The sequence below is a fragment of the Arvicola amphibius genome, chromosome 5 (genome assembly GCF_903992535.2).
Source record: "Arvicola amphibius chromosome 5, mArvAmp1.2, whole genome shotgun sequence".
Lineage (NCBI taxonomy): Eukaryota > Metazoa > Chordata > Mammalia > Rodentia > Cricetidae > Arvicola > Arvicola amphibius.
Window position 1 is genome coordinate 13,331,759 of NC_052051.1, and position 16,600 is coordinate 13,348,358.

The 16,600-nt window shown below is 53.1% G+C and overlaps 2 protein-coding genes across 7 annotated transcripts in view; both read left to right on the forward strand.

The window, feature by feature from the left end:
- The window catches only part of Elmo2 (engulfment and cell motility 2), a 36,452-nt gene extending 32,352 nt beyond the window's left edge, over positions 1 to 4,100 (forward strand). The window contains exons 20-21 of the mRNA XM_038330857.2: positions 1,556 to 1,633; positions 2,780 to 4,100. Of these exons, the coding sequence (XP_038186785.1) occupies positions 1,556 to 1,633; positions 2,780 to 2,980 (279 nt within the window). The 3' untranslated portion in view covers positions 2,981 to 4,100. The remainder of the gene's footprint in view (positions 1 to 1,555; positions 1,634 to 2,779) is intronic.
- A 1,300-nt stretch (positions 4,101 to 5,400) lies between these two features.
- Slc35c2 (solute carrier family 35 member C2) lies at positions 5,401 to 16,589 on the forward strand. 6 transcript variants are annotated; one of them, XM_038330566.1, is made up of 10 exons: positions 5,401 to 5,478; positions 9,349 to 9,702; positions 10,018 to 10,168; positions 11,084 to 11,147; positions 11,749 to 11,821; positions 12,298 to 12,466; positions 12,547 to 12,630; positions 14,737 to 14,912; positions 15,550 to 15,679; positions 15,859 to 16,589. In XM_038330566.1, the coding sequence occupies exons 2-10, from the start codon at positions 9,583 to 9,585 to the stop codon at positions 15,978 to 15,980; spliced, it is 1,089 nt and encodes a 362-aa protein (XP_038186494.1). In that variant the 5' UTR covers positions 5,401 to 5,478; positions 9,349 to 9,582; the 3' UTR covers positions 15,981 to 16,589. The 6 variants fall into 6 exon arrangements, with proteins under 6 accessions (XP_038186494.1, XP_038186498.1, XP_038186499.1 ...); XM_038330570.1 differs by having other exon boundaries at positions 5,404 to 5,478; positions 9,352 to 9,702; XM_038330571.1 differs by lacking the exon at positions 5,401 to 5,478 and adding an exon at positions 5,500 to 5,651 and having other exon boundaries at positions 9,352 to 9,702.
- Positions 16,590 to 16,600: the final 11 nt, after the last annotated feature.

The following is a 16,600-nucleotide window of genomic DNA, read 5'->3' on the forward strand; positions in this document are numbered from 1 at the left end:
AGCACCCGCATGATACCTGCAGGCTCCAGGTGCACGCTGAGTCTCTTCCCGCTGTAAGTTATTCCTGTACACTCAATATCAAGAGGTTTGAACATATAAAAATAAATAGACCTCACGGTACAGCTCACCAGCCTCAGCAAATTCTGCCCCCCTCCCCCCACTTTCCTTTGGACTTTGGAAAACCCCAAGTAGAATATCACTTCATTCATGAGTATCTACTGTATGTCTCTAAACGATAAAACCACAGTTACATACCACGCTAGCAGAAGATAAAAAGCAATAATTTAATATCAAATATTCCATTAGCCTTGAAATGTCCACCCACTGTCTTATGAATGTCAAATGTACACACATGCACACATTGCACCCAGTTTTAAATTGGTTCTGGTAGGTTTGCTTGCTGCAGTGCTTGCGTCTCTAAGTCCTTCATTCATGCCTCCCCTCCGTCTTTTTCCCCGTCTTTGCAGTTTATTAGCTTAATAGACCATGTTGCTTATGTAGTCATTTCCCAGAGTTCGGGTTTTGCTGACTGTCTCTCTGTGCTGTCCCCGATCTGTAAATTGGCACAGGGACCTAGAGGTTTGATTTGGTTCCGATTTGACTTTGCCCTGGTGTGGCCATCTCCTAGATGGCATTGGGGCCTATCAGGAGGCCCATAATGGCCAGCTGGTGCTCCTTCATGTCAGCTGACTATAGCTGCTCAGCGGCTAAGGTTTGCAAACTAGGGGTATTCGGTTTACTAATGAGCTGAACCACTTCTCAGTAAAGAAACCTGCCTTTATCTACTTCCCCGTTGTGGTTTATAGGAAAATGGCTAACAGCTTGACTCTCCTTTCATAAAACTGCTTCTAAAGCTATGAGTTGTTTCCTGGTGCCACACAGTGATGACCAATTTTTATGTCTCCATTTTGTGTTTTTAGTGTTCTTATGAACTCATGGGTTTAAGCCGATAACGTGACTCTGAGCGAGTGGGTTTAAGCCGATCACATGTGACTCTTTGTACTGCAGTTATTTTCTTGATGCTCAGACTGTCTCAGCTTGGCAGTAATTTGCTTTTGTTGGGGTGTTTAGCTCTCAGGACTTTTTTGCACTGAGTACAGCACCGTACAAAGAGAAAGCCAGCCATCTTGGGATAGAGGATAGAAACATAGGGTGGTACATGGCCCTGGCATTCAAGGTTCTGAATGTGAAAAATACTTCGCAGCAATTGTTTTTGTTTGTTTGCTTTTTTGAGGAAGGTGGGTCTCCCATATAGCTCAGATCCACCTCAAACCTCACTCTCCCACGTGCTGGGATCCAGGCAGGCACCACCACACCGAGTTCCAAGTTTAAAATACTACCACCACCTCTTAGGTGTGACTGTGCCAGGGAGTGGGTGAGCTAAGGTTAACTCCCCCTGGGCGCGTGGTCAGGGACTTGGTGACATCATCACTGATCACCGCTCTTGGTGACATCATCACTGATCACCGCTCTTGGTGACATCATCACTGATCACCGCTCTTGGTGACATCATCACTGATCACCGCTCTTGGTATCACTCAAACTCTCTCTGTAGGAGGTGTTGGAATTGGCCTTCTCCATCCTGTATGATCCCGACGAGACACTGAATTTCATCGCTCCTAATAAGTATGAGGTAAGCACTGGGCCGCACTGCCTTGAACAGCTGTGCCCTAACTGTGGCTCTTAGTTAGAGAGGAGCTGTGGTCAGCACAGCAGTGTCCCCCTGAAAGCAGGTGGGCACAATGGATCATCAAGTCTGTGGGCCTTCTACCACCGAGTTGGATTCGCCACTTTACTTTGAGGGGGGTTGTTTTGTTTATTTTGTGTGTGTGTGTGTGATATGTAGACCAGGCTGGCCTTGAACTCACATAGATTCGCCTTCCTCTGCCTCTGGAGGACTGGGATTAAAGGTCTGCACCACCACACCAGCCTTTCACCTGACTCCTTAGGAGCAGCTGGCAATTATTAGACAGTTAGGCATGGCGTGGGGATGGTTTTCCTCTATGTGATCTTGTAGTCACATCTTCCCAGATGAGTTGAATCTCAGTTACATGCAGTGGATGCAATTAGACTGTGGAGCTAGATGGATCGGCTCCCCCAACAAGGGACCCCAGTTCACCAGTAGCCAGGACGTAGCTAGTGCCCAATTCAGTTAACTCATTGTTAACTGGGGGCCTGCTGTTGAGCACTTGGCATCAGGCTGTAGGAGGAGCAGGCACTGGGGCCAGCAGAGCTGTATTGGGATGGCAGAGCCTGTGCACAAGGCACGGACTAAGGAGAACAGCATCAGAGGGCTGACAGAGCAGAGCCTCTGCTGTACCATTGCATTCTGGGAGCTAAGGCTAGCTTTGAACCCTTGATCCTCCTGCCTTTATCTCCCAAGTGCTTGGATGTTATAAGTATGTTCCATCATGAAAGCTATGCCAATTTCTTTTGTACTTCCCTTAAAAATATTTTTTAACATAGTTGACTTAAAAAAAAAAAAACAAAATAGCTCTGCTGAGTCCCTGTCTGCTTCCTTCTTTTTTGAGTGTGTGTTTTCTGCTCCTGTTTCGTCCCACTGTTCCAGTACTGGTTCCATCTTCTTGTATTCCTTATTTAAAGTTTTCACACAAAACCCACCTAAAATCCTATCAGGTGATAGTGACAGCCATTTCCTGTCTGCCCTTGCTTTTGTCTCCTGTGAGCTTTGCATATTCCGAATGGTCCCAACCAGCACTGCCGTGAGTCCCACCGCAGCCCTTGGGACCACGGTGTGACATTTGCAACTTGCCCACAGTACTGCATCTGGATTGATGGACTCAGCGCCCTCCTGGGGAAGGACATGTCCAGTGAGCTAACCAAGAGCGACCTGGACACACTGCTGAGCATGGAGATGAAGCTGCGTCTTCTGGACTTGGAGAACATCCAGATCCCCGAGGCCCCACCACCAGTCCCCAAGGAGCCCAGCAGCTATGACTTCGTCTATCACTACGGATGAGCAGGAAGGGACTGGGGCCCAGGAGAGACGCTGGCAGCCTGTGCCTTGCCTCTACTTGTACAGACTCTGGAGTGGTCTTGGTGACTACCCCTCAAACCCAATGGGACCCAGGCCTTCTCTCGGACCCCATTCTCTAGGAGTCGTGAAGTCAGGGCCTGCCGCCCTCCTCAGCACCACAGAGCCTGGGGTTGGGCCTGGAGAAGTGAACTCAAGATGCTCTTGCCTCCTACCCTGAGTCTGGAATTGGACTTACCAACAGCCATCTCATTCCGAGCCTACTCTCTGGTTTTCTGGAGAACTCATGTGGGCTGGAGCTGGCCCAGGAAAGGCTGCCCATGGGGACTGGAGGACTGGGATGGTGTGAACCTTGGAGTGACTGTCTTCAGATGGCTCAGACAAAGACAGGCCTAGTGCTTCTGCTTACTAGGTCTCTGAGGGCTCAGTCCAGCCTCATCCTGGCCCTTATATCTCGGTCTCTAGAAGTATCCATCTCTCTTGCCCACACAGGTAGCAATCTCTTCCCCCAAGCACTCGGTCTCGTGCTGGCCAGGCAGAGGGCTCCAGGAACACTCCAGGGATAGTCAGGTTGAGGCCTCCTAGCTCTCCCGCTCCATTTCTATCTTTTCCTTACTGAGGAAGAATGTTCCCATGCTCCCTAATTGCAGGCCCTTCTGTTTGCTTCCCTCTTGCTCCCAGACTTGGGGCAGTTTGCCTTCCCTTTCTTTCCTTTCTGGCACTGTGGTTTAGCCATTAGCCATGATTTCAAAAAGCAGCTAGGGCTACAGCTGTGCCATAGGCCTTCTCTGGTGCTGCAGCACTTGAAGCACACGCACAGCCTCTCCTTGGACGCATGTTAACATGATGGTATTAAGTACTGGTAGCCTGGCATGGTGGTACTGCCCAACCAAGAGTGTACTATATATTTTCTTTACTATAGGCCATACTTATACAGACATGTATATATATTTATATAAGACCATCCTATCCTAGGACAGAATGTTGAAGGGAAGATGAAACTCAGCATAAAAAGGGATGCGCTGGGTCATGAGCTAAGCGTGTAACCAGAGAGCAGCCAGCTTCCTGTCAGTGACCGTGTTTTCAATAAATATTCTTTCATGGAGACTGGTTCCTATAAACACCTGCTCCTCTGCACTTGCTCCCTGCCACATGGGTAGGGTGGCGGCGCCTGACAGCCTTCATTCCATTTTGCCTGGGAGCACTCCCAGCCTCCTTCCTGGAGCCATCCATCCTCTCCCCTCCTCGTCTATCCTGCTGTGTCATACACAGACTACTCATACCTGCTGGCTAAGCATGCTCACAGATTGTGGTACCAGGACAGAGTGTTTCCTGCTCAGCCCTGCTGGGTACAGCGTGGAAAGGCGTACTGTACACCCCCAAGTTTCCATCCTCCCCAGCTTCCCTGCCAGGGACACAGCCAGGGAACAGCTCGAGTACTTGTGCTTTTCAAAGAAGACATGTTCCACACCCGTGTGCTGCCTGGACTCGGTGCCCAGCCTTCCAGCTGGTGTTTTAAGCTGTTGCTCCCATCAGCAGCCTTGGTAGCTGGGAGGCTTGAATGAGGGCAGTGATGAAAATAGATGCTTCCTCTGGCCACTGTTAGAAGGGGGTGAGGACAGGCGCTTTCAGAAGGCATAGAAAGTGCATGCAACACAGGCCTTGAGGGCTGAATGAAGCCAAGACCTTGGGCTGCGATGGGTACCATTGTAGGTCTTAGGAAGCATTGAATGAACTAATGCTTGCGTGATGCCAGCTGGCAGCAGCCTGCAGCAGCACTGTACACAAAGCACAGCTTACACTCTGGCCTTGAGCCTTCCGCTAGGAGCAAGAAGCCCAGCCAAGTCATTTGCGTGCAAGGATCTGTTTGCAGTCAGTCTTAGTACAGAGCCCAGAAGGGCAAAAGCAGAGAACCAGACCAGCTTGGGTCTGCAGCCCTAGCTTGCATGGCTTAAGAGATTCTCTTGCCCACATGCCCTGTGCTTAAAATGAATCAAATCTGGGTGTGCACGATTGGCGTTCTGAAGCCACTGCAACCTGCTTTCTTGGGCTCTCAGTAAAACTACACTCTTCCCATCCCTTCCTTTCGGGTTTCGTTTCCCCTGGGATGATCTTCACCCACTCAACCTATTGAATAATTCTCACAAATGTATAGGTTTATGTAATTTCACAAGTGTCCATTATCACTTAGCCCAGACTGTCTACATTTCTAAAATTTAATGGTCTTCACATCATTTACCGATGCTTAAGGCCCCAGAAAAAAAGCACACGAAAGAGTTATTAATATATGTAATTCGTTCCCGCATGCCAGTTTAGGGAAAGAGACAGAGGTTATAAAGCCTGCTGTGGCTGGCTTGGCTAGAGAAAGATGCTCTGGCTCCACCCAACCTCACCGGCTTCCGGCGGAAGTCTCGCCTCCAGCGGCCCAGTGCCCAGCTCGCGCTTCCGGCAGGAGTCTCGGGGTGAGCGCCTGGGCGGAGGAGGTAAGTGGGCGTGCGGTGGGCGGTCCCCTGCATTCCCGCCCAGCCCGGGCCTCAGTTTCCCCAGGCCTCTCATGGCCCTGGGCCCATTCACCGGGCATTTACCATGCACTTACGAGGGGCCGAGTCTTGAGGGGAAACAGATGGACGCTGCCGGGCAGGCGCGGCGATGACACGTGAGCAAACATAGACGTCACGCAGTGGGATGTGCCACGCGCGGAGGGGGCCTTGGGGAAGGGGGACCGAAGCAGAGAGCGTCGGATAACCCGGGAGGACACTGGCTGATGTGTTGGGCACACGGTTGAGTGTGCTGTTGCAGGGCTCCGGCAGGCGGGATCCTAGGAGGACCTGTGGCCCCAGCCCAGGGGTCTCCAGTCTGTTGGTGATGTCTGTCTTAGTTTCTCTCCCTGTTGCTGTGCTAGAGCACTCTAACCAAAACAACTTAGAAAGGAAGGGGAAGGGCGTGATTTTCCGCACAGTTCTGTGTGCAACATCGTGGGGGAAATCAAGCAGCAGGAGCTTGAAGCAGCTGGTCACGTTGCATCCACAGCCCGGAAGCAGAGTCTTGAATGTGTGCTGGTGTCCCTTTCCCCTCCATGCAGTCTGGGAGACCCTGCCCACAACTAGATGGGTTTCCTCGTATCAGTTAACCTGATCTAGAGACTCTCTCGCTGGTGTGCTCCAACGCCCCTCTCCCAGGTGATTGTAGACTGTGTCAAGTTGACAACTGAAGTTCTGAAGTGCAGGCAGTAGGTGAAAGGTAACTGTGGCTTAGACTGCCGTGGTGGAGAAGGGAAGAGAAGTGGGTGGGTCAACACATAGCTAGAGGTGGACTTGACAGGGCAGGATAAGAATGCAGAGGGATGACTGCCTGTGGCCAAAGCAAGCAGTCCTTAGGATGACTTTCTGAGTGACTTAAGAGTGGGACGGAGACCCGAGGAATATTAGGGTAGCTCCCTGGGGCATCTTGAGTTGAGCTGTCAACTGGAGCTTCCTAAATGGCAGTTAGGTTCCTCTGTCCTCACAGGAAGTTTGATGTGGTCTTGGTGGGATGGGAACGAAGGCAGAAAAGCTGGGTTCCACCCCTCAAGGACCAGTTCTGACCGGCTGAGTTGGAGAGAAGGCACTGGCCAAGCAGCAGTCCGGAAAGCAGAAGGCTTCAGGGACTGCGGCAAGTTACACCCCATAGGTCCCTGAGGAGGAAGTGGTCAGTTTCACCGGGGAGCCACAGAAACACAGCCCGACAGACTGACTGGAAAGCTGTGCTGTAGGAGGTGACCATGGGTCAGTGTCAAGTGCTGCTTCTCATGCCAGTGACGCCCTTGCCCCAAAAGCACATGGTCAGAGCATCTGAGTCCTCTCAGGCCCGGTAACCTGTGATCTCAGCAGGAGGTGGACGCAGAGGGGTCTGCTCACAGGGCTTTGATGTTCCAGCCTGTGCTTTGAAGCACTAAGCTTCACCACCGGGGCTACAGCTGAGGTGGTAGAGGGCAGCCAGGTGCCACAGCGTTGCTCCACCCTGCTCTGAGGTAGCTGCTGTTTCTCGAGAACAGGGAGACTGAATCCCTTGCTTGGGCAGAGGTGATCACAAGTCTTCTCTCCCTTACCGCAGAGTAAGGGAGAGGACCTTAGCGCTTTCACTTCTGTGTATCCTGTGTGAGGCCAAGCACTGCTTCTTGATGGCACGTGGAGCTAGGGGCCGTGTGTTTCCCGGGCTTTCCAGCTGGCACTTGGCTTTGTGTTTGGGGCTAGTGACTTTCTGCATGGTCACCTAGAGGTGGGGAGCTAGACAAGCTCTCTGAAAGAAAGGAAGGCTGAATAGTGGACAAAGAGCACCATAGTGATCAGGTAGGAAGTCATCAGAAGGTGGCGGGCCAGTAAGTAAGGCTGTCCTGGCGTGTAGCATGCTCCTCCAGGGAGGGGACGCAGTGGTTCAGAGGGAGCATAGTGTTTTTCCTGCAGTGTTGGAGACTCAGTCCAGGCCCTCCACATGCTCGGCCAGCACTGCAAGGTAACTTCTGGACCCAATATGGTTGTTACAGTGTGGGGTTGGGGTTATAGTACTCCTGGCATCCTGTGGGTAGAGACAGGGATTTGATAATGGATTGCAGTACATAGGACTGACTTCTCCCAGAAAGATTCAGTAGCGCCAGGCCACAGAGCCCTGGTGTTGAGAGAATGTGGACCTTGAGGTCTGTTCAAAGTTGGTTTGAGCCTGTGTCCCTAACTGTCTAGCAGTGTAAACAGGACCCTGTGATTAATGGCCCAGGTGAACAGGTCTAGTCAGCGGCTGGATCTGCCTCCAGGGCTCATGGGGACCAGAGCAGGCTGCATGCTGGGGAGATGTCAGCCTGCAGAAAGGATGTCAAGATGCAAGGCTGCCTTAGGCCAGTAGGGCAGTGCCTCTCCCTTGGACCCACCATGTCTTTCGATCTTAGCCTGTTCATTAACCCAAAAACCGGTGGTGTCCTAACTATAGGTGAAGGGAAGGAAATTGATGACGAAATAAAATGTGTCCGTGTGTCAGTTCTGACAGAGGTGCTGGAGTCACATGAGGTCACTGGTGTTCCTCTTGTTATAGAATACCTGGGAATGAGCCCACCATAAGGCTAAGCTCACAGCAACCATGACAGCAGCCCCAGAGATGTTAGCTGTTGTCAGTAAAGAGGTTTTCCAGAATGGGGACTCTTGGTTCCACTTTGACAGCATGCAATCTCAGTGTATGGTAGAGCCCTTTGAAAATCATGTTTACAGAAATCAGAAGTGAGCCCTCTACCTTTGTGACTGTCAGAGATGATCAGAATACAGAACGGTGCTGAGCTCCTTGGCCAGAGCCTTTGCAGTCCCTACTCACCGAACGCCAGGAGCTTCCTCCAGGTTCCAAACTCCTCGGAGATAGCCACAGTCCAAGAGTCCTTTTGGCAAAGCCCAGAGCCAGCGCAGTTTGCCTCAGGAGGGAATGTGATAACAGGTTCCAGAGTGCAGAGTGGACTGTCCAGGTTGGAAGGAGGGAAGTCAGATCCCACGATGCTGGAAGGCTTCCAGGGGAGCTGGCATTTCAGCACGGAGGGGAGGAAACAGCTGTAGTATACCCAACAATGGGCCAATGCTCCCCAGTGTTCCCTGAGCCAGGCTTGCCCTGGGCACTCATGGTGTTGCTGGGCTGATTGACAAGTGGTAATTTCGTTTGGTGGGCACCTGCTTTCTAGGAGTAGCTCTTGGGAGACCAGGGCAAGGGATGCCTGGGTCACTTTAGCTCCTCAAGACCTGATGAGTCCCCTGAAATCCCATACACACACACTGTGATGGGGCCATCAGACCAAAGGAGACTATAGAGAGTGCTGGGTGTGTGTGAGGCCCTTGTGGAGTGCAACCTTACGAGGGACAGCAGCATTACTCGGGGATGGGGTGTGGCTCAGTGGTAGCATGGACCCTAGCATGAGACTCTGGGTTCTGTCTACAGCACTAAAAAGAAAAAAAAGTCTTCTCAAATCACACCCCTCTCAGTTGCTACAAAAGAAAAGTAGGAGAGCAATGGTGGCTCGTAGACAGGTCCCTGAGGAAGAGGATTTATACTGAGGAAGGATGAAAGGATGGTCATCCCTTCTGTGCTGGGACAGACTGGCAGAGACAGACTAGACCAGATTAGACCTCAGAACTGCAGGCGGACTCTGGCCTTTGTGAAGGTACCTGGGTGCTGCTGGAGGGTTGAGGCAAGGTCCGACAGCACTACACCTACCTGTTGAAAGGTCACTTTGGTGGGAACCCATGGAGGACAGTGTGAATTATACTAGAGCCCTAAGTCCCTGTGCTGGAGTGGGACCCATGGCCTCTGCGGTCACTGTGGCCAGACTCTCCCTCTCTTCTCTCCAGCAGCAGAGCTGGGGACCTGTGACCTCCGTATCCAGCTAGCCATGGAACAGTTTGGCTCTGGCCACCAGCCCCTTAGGTGAGGACTCCGTCTGGGGCCCATTGCACAGTCATGTCATGGAGGTGAAGAGGACTCTTCCAGCCAGGGGAACTGTCCTTTGAAAACCGTGGTCCAGCTCTGCCAGTTCTTCCTGCTAACCATCTTCAAGCGAGGCTCCTGCTCCTGCTGGCCCACGGATGGGGAGGTGGGCCCTTGATGTCGCCTTTGTGTGGAAGGCGGTGCTGACGCTGGGCCTGGTCCTCCTCTACTACTGCTTCTCCATAGGCATCACCTTCTACAACAAATGGCTGACCAAGGTAACCAGGGCCTCACCAGCACAGTGCTGGCCTGCAGGTGGCTGGACTTGGAACAATTGTATTGGGTCATGGTGGCTTTTCCTAGACATTGGCCCTGAGAGGGCTAAGCAAGTGACCAGCAGGTTGTGATGAAACTGGGTAGGGAATGAACCCCTGGGCTGCCATTTCTCTGTGTGACCTACACAGTGGGGACTAACCCTTGTTCCAAGGGGTCACTGTGTGGCTGAGTCCCTGGGTTGGCCCCTGGCACCAGAGGGAGGAAATAGAGGGGCAAGCCATATCTCTCCACTCCTGCCCTCTGCTTTGGCCCCACAGAGCTTCCACTTTCCCCTCTTCATGACCATGCTGCATCTGGCCGTGATCTTCCTCTTCTCAGCCCTGTCCAGGGCGCTGGTTCAGTGCTCCAGCCACAGGGCCCGAGTGGTGCTCAGCTGGACTGACTACCTCAGAAGAGTGGCCCCCACAGGTAGGTCCAGCCCGAGGAGGGGGCTGCTGGAGAGCCTAGGCCGGAAATCAGAGGAGCCCTTGCTCCCTGCCTGTCCCCTGTGCCCCGCCCCTGTTTCTTCCTCAACTGTCTACTACCGTTGCCTCTCATCAAAGCAGGCAGCATCCCTGTTCTTGCTGGCTCACGTGGGCTTCACTGGGTTCCACCAGTGAAGGAGCCTTACTGGGTGACCATGCTAAGTTGGGCTAAAAGATTTCCTAGGACTGGTCTTGAGTGACAGGGCCTGAAAGGTGGATGGGCACCTCTGGCCCTGGGAGTGTGATGTCATAAGGGAGAGCCCCGCTGGTTGGGGGCGGGGGAGGGGGGAGTTGGCAGGCTGGCTAGTTGTGGATGGCCAGGTGCTCTGGGAGCAGCTTGACAGGATCAGGTTAATACTCTTGTCTGGAGCTGTTCAAATTACTTAATAAAGGAGACTGACAGGCCTAGCCAATCAGGATGGACTCACAAAGGAGACTGATGGGCCTAGCCAATCGGGAGGGACTCACAAAGGAGAATGACAGGCCTAGCCAATCAGGATGGACTCACAAAGGAGACTGATGGGCCTAGCCAATCGGGATGGACTCACAAAGGAGAATGACAGGCCTAGCCAATCAGGATGGACTCAAGAAGGAAATTGACGGGTCTAGCCAATCAGGATGGACTCACAAAGGAGACCAATGGGCCTAGCCAATCAAGGTGGACTCACAGAGGAGACTGACAGGCCTAGCCAATCAGGATGGACTCAATGGAAACTGATGGGCCTGGCCAATCAGGATGGACTCTTGACCAAGTGTTAACCTGGAGTTGCTTGGAAAGGAGGGACAAGCAGGGTCTCAGGTGCCTCAGCCACATGCTTGCTGACTGGCTTCTCTGACCTGGTATCCTCTGTCCCCATAGCACTGGCAACAGCACTCGACGTGGGCCTGTCTAACTGGAGCTTTCTCTACATCACCGTATCCCTGTGAGTACTGGCCACGGCCTCCACCCCCATACAGGCCAGCTGGCAGTCTGTGTGGCCAGCAGTGGGCCAATTACTCCATCAGTCTCTGGGACCATCCCTTGCGTTCCCACCGCTCCTAGCTGGCACCCAGCAGTACTCCAAGAAGCCTCCAGCTCCTTAAGCCCAGTGCAGAGAGAGATGCTGCACCTGCCTGCCAGGCAGCAAGGAGAAGCCAGGGGACTGGGCAGAGCAGCTACAATTGCTTGGTTGGGGAGCAGGCAGCAGAGTGAAGGACCAGGCAGTGGAGCATCACCGTCAGCCCAGCTGCTCACCAGTCACAGCTCTAATGTCTTGCTTTAGAGAAGGCAGTCCCTCAGGCCTCTGTCCAGGTTTCTCTCATCTTCCGTACCTGGTCTCTGCCAACAGCCAGGTAGAGAACAGAACTTGGTGAACTTAACACAGACGCACTCCTCCCCCAGTGACTGTCAGGCCCCTAGGAGGCTTCTCTTGAAAGCTCGCATATCAGCACAGATCCCACTGGCTTCCTGCTTTTGCTCTTTGGGGCCTGCTTGCCCTTGTGGGGTGGTCTGCATCCGTGTATTTGTGGGTATCTCTGCTCCAGGTACACAATGACCAAATCGTCCGCCGTGCTCTTCATCCTGATCTTCTCTCTGATCTTCAAGCTGGAGGAGCTGGTGAGGCCCCGCATCCCTTTCCCTTCCAGTCATTGCATATGTGGAGACCGCTGGCCTGGGTCTCTTAAAATGCCTTTCTTGGGGAGGGGAACCTAGATAGGGTTGATGGCAGAAGGAGTAGAAGCAAGTGCAGGAGGGCCAGCATTTCTTGGGGCCCTGGGGTTCCCATGAAGAAATTTGGTACTCACTGGTGCACTGGGAGCCTGGAATGGGCACCAGTACTTTGAGTATTTGAAAAGTTAAGTACATTGTTAGAAATGTGCCAGCTGTGTGTCAGCCGTGTCTGCCAGTAGGCCAGAACCTCTGCAGGAGATGAGGCATAGAATGGCTGGCTCCTGATCCCCAGCTTCAAATGTGGCACATGCTTGAGGCTGGAGCTCCCTGTGAGCTGGAGCTCCCTGTGAGCTGCACTGTTCCCCTCCTAGCGTGTGGCTTGAACCCCAAGCTCCCAGTGAACTGTACTGTTCCTCTCCTAGCGTGCAGCCCTGGTCCTGGTGGTCCTTCTCATCGCTGGGGGCCTCTTCATGTTTACCTATAAGTCCACACAGTTCAACGTGGAGGGCTTTGCCTTGGTGCTGGGGGCTTCATTCATCGGCGGCATCCGCTGGACCCTTACACAGATACTTCTGCAGAAAGCTGAACTGGGTGAGCCCCTGGGGAGGGTTGGGAGTCGGGCAGACAGGCCAACAGGCCAGGTGTGACAACTTCCATGTCGTGTTCTACAGGCCTTCAGAATCCCATTGACACCATGTTCCACCTGCAGCCACTCATGTTCCTGGGACTCTTCCCTCTCTTTGCCATATTTGAAGGTACGCTCTGTTTTCTACCTCTGAGCACCGTAGTACAGCAGATCCCACATTACTCCTCTGAGCTCAGCACAGTGCTAGTCACAGAGGTTGCCCAGATCTAAAACTCAGTCCCTCCACAGACACTGTGGTTTGGGACTGGACAGACATACAGAGACTAGACTAGACTCTCATGACAAGGGTACAAAAAAATGGTGTGAAGTACAAGGAGTCAGTGCAGACAGTTCCAGGTTTTCATTGCGCCTGTAACCAGATGTGGAGGACTGTTTTCATCCCTGTGTGGCAGGAGAAAGAAACTGAGGAAATGAGAAAGGTGAAAGCTTGCCCAAAGCCCCAAAGCTCATCAGCAAGCCAAACTTGGTGCTCAACAACCTGGCATCGGGAGGCTAGGCTCTCTGTCACGTGGAGTGCATGCCTCCCAGGGAGCAGAGTCAGGGTCTGCCCCAGGTGGGATGCTTGGGTCGGAAAGGGGGATGGTAGAAAATGAGTGGCGGATGTCTGGATTGATGACACCAGGACACCCTGGGAAGCAGGGGCAGGAGGCTCTGCCTTGTGGACAGAGTGGCAGCTCCCGCGGCTGGGGTTGGGAGACGGACTGGGTACATGAACAATTGTTCTGTCTCCTGTGGCTTCCAGAGAAGAGGCAAGGCCAAGGGGGTTGTACAAGGTGGGCAGGATGTTGCCACCTTCCTTTCTTCAGTGCTTTGGGATTAGTCTTGTTTACCCTCCTTCTCAGAGTCCCAGCTGTCCTCAGGGTCATTACCGAAAATTCCAGCCCACATCCATTTACGTTTCAAGCAGCGAAGCGTCTCCAGCCTCCCTGAGAAAATGATTCTGCAGCCTCGTTGTCCAGGAAACTTGTGTGTGGAGCCTTGTGCTCTTCCTTTTTAAAGACTCTTCCCATTCCTTCATTACGCCCCTTGTAGCAAACACCACACTCACCCCCCTCCCCAGGCGTCCTCACTGTCGTCCGTTCCCCCCCCCCCCTCGCTCTGCAAACCTCATCCAAAAGCCCCTGGTCGCTGCCACTTAGCAAAGCTGCATGGATTTAGCTCCTTTAATCTTCTCTGGTAAATTAATCCCCCAAGCGCCTTCATTACTTATGTTGCTCTTACCCGAATTCCCTTCAATTTGCCACTGCCTTTGCAGTACTGCTGAGCCCAGCACCAAACAAGATGGCCCGCATGCCAGGCTACTGGCCTGGGGCACACTGTTGTCACAGTTCTGTGCCCCCTCCCCCTCCTGACCCCCAAAGTTCTTGTCCACCTTCAGCTCCCACCAGTGTCTACTGTACCCAGTGGATTCTGACCTCACCCCTCTAACACACCGTGGGGAAAGAGCCCAGGACCTCTTTAGGGAGGGGCCGCAGCTCCCAAAAATGAAGCAAGGATTGACACGTTGTACAGTGTGCTCTGCAGCGAGGGGCTGTAGGTTTGTCGTGTAATTACATGTGTGTGGTTTGGTTTGGTGTGGGATGCGTCTTATGTAGGCCAGACTGGTCTTGAGCTTCCTATATAGCTGACAGCTGAGGTGACAAGTGTGCACCACCACACTCTGGGTTTTTTTGTTTTTTGAGGTTTGTTTTGTTTTTGTGTTTTGAGATCTGTTTATTAGATTATACTGCTCGTTGGAGAGATGACAGTCTAGTTGCAGCCCCATCATTCAGTAGGAAACCGGTAGCCAAAAAGAAGGCATCTCTCCACCCAAATCTATCTGCAGCTTTGTAGTAGCAAAGCCCAGATTTGAACTGGGCTGTGTAGCTCAGTGGTAGAGTATATGCCTAGCATATATATTTGTGTGTGTGTGTGTGTGTGCATGCACATGTGTGCCTGTGTGTGTGCACATACATGTTCACATACACACAATCTAAAGGTGAGGAGCCCTGCATCCATACATTTTGTGTCCCTGTACAATCAGCCTCTACCCACAAGTTTAGTTCCTCCTTGTTCTGATAATGGGCATGTATTGCCCTGGATCTGTAGTGCCACCATGGTCCCTGAGTCTCAGGCCATCTGCATGGTACTGTTTTCACATACCCCATCCTGTCTCCTGCCTCAGACAATCGTCACACCAGGCCCTGGCCTCCCACTCTCTCCCTGTGGCTTTCAGGTCTCCATTTGTCCACCTCAGAGAAGATCTTCCGCTTCCAGGACACGGGGCTGCTCCTGTGGGTTCTTGGGAGCCTCCTCCTTGGCGGGATTCTGGCCTTCGGTTTGGGCTTCTCCGAGTTCCTCCTGGTCTCCAGAACGTCCAGCCTCACTCTCTCCATCGCTGGCATTTTTAAGGTACATACTGGGAAGTGGCCCTAGACCTCCCCTAGAAGGAGGTCCATGAGGGTTTCTCTCATCAGGTTGGCCCTGGATGGGATATGGTCTTCCCGCTGCAGAGCTGAGGAAGTGTCCCTTCTAGCCAGTGCATACAGCGTAACTGCAGGGCAGGCCTCCCACTCCAGGCCTGGGTATGCCTGCATTGTACTTCACTGGCAGCTTGGCTCACATGGCAGTGGCCTGGAGCCCTCATCTAGGTTGATCAGAGAAAAGTCCCAGCTTTGAGAGCTGGGCACATGAGTCAGGTCTGTGGAGGAGCTTCCCTCTAGACAGGTAGACCCCGTGCTGGAGCAGTAATACCTAGAGCAAACATTCGGGTGTAAGGGTCGTCTGGCTATGATGAGGAGAGCCCTGTCCATCTATGGGTGCCTAGCAGTGACAGACTCCCTTCCTCCTATGGGGCACCTGTGTCGTCATCTGGGGCCTGAATGACTTTCTGCTTTTTCTGGGAATATGGAAAGTACCTGTGCACCTGCATCTCGGTGACACCAGGTGGCCTGCAGGCTGGTGATCTGGGCATAGAGGTCCCCCACTTCTGCCTCACCGGTCAGCCTGTCATACCAGCTTCTGACCCCTTGTCCTGCCTCTGCCACAGGAAGTCTGCACCCTGCTGCTGGCGGCTCACCTGCTGGGTGATCAGATCAGCCTCCTAAACTGGCTGGGCTTCGCACTCTGCCTCTCCGGCATCTCCCTGCATGTGGCCCTCAAGGCCCTGCATTCTAGAGGTACAGTGGCCTCCTCCCCATGGCTTAGTATTGTTGACTGTCTCGCCTGCCATCCAGCTACCTCTTACCAATGGTTGCTGTAACTTGGGATATGTGTCAGATGGCACTGCCACCCCGGGAGGATAGAGGTCATCTCCAGAGAAGGTTACTAGGTCAGTAACTGGTGTGTCTACCCCAAGGTGATGACGGCCCTAAGCTCCCGAAGGGCCCGGACCCCAGCGCTGACCTGGAGCTGCTGCTTTGGAGCAGCCAGCAGGAAGAAGATGACGAGGAGTATTTTGTGACCCAGGGGCAGCAGTGACCAGACCAGGAGCAGTGGAAGCAAGCCACTCTGCTGACCACTCTTGGTGGGGACCGGGGGCCCAGCTGCTTCCTCAGAGCAACTGCAGGTGGTGGCCTCAGAGTCACCTGTAGGACCCTAGTGGGGGTGAGGGTGGCTTCTGCTCTTTTCCTGGGGAGCGTGGTCCAAAAAGTGGATGCCAGGCTCACCCAGGACCTGAGCTGGCAGTGAAGGGAGCCAGTAACCTCTTCTCCACTGTTGTTCTGGCTCCGAGAGCCAAGATGAACTTCAGATGTGTGTAGTTTCTCGGGTTGCTGGGTTCGGACTGCAGGGCATAGCATCTGGGAAGGAGCCGTGGAGAGGCTGGGCCTCATCACCTGGACAGCAGCTTCCTCAGAGAGTGGATTTATTTATAGTTGAAATAATGATTTCCTTCTCCACTGCCCAATATTGCCTGAGGCATGAGAGCAAGGAGAACCCTGGGGCCTGGCCTCTCCTTCCCCTGCCTGGGGCCTTTTCCTCTGCCCTGTCCTGCCCTCTGTAGCTCATGCTCCTCTTTCTGCCCCAGACCGCATCCTTGGGGCCATACTACAGACCCACCACCAGAAATAAACGAGTATTTGCACAGTACCATCGTCTGG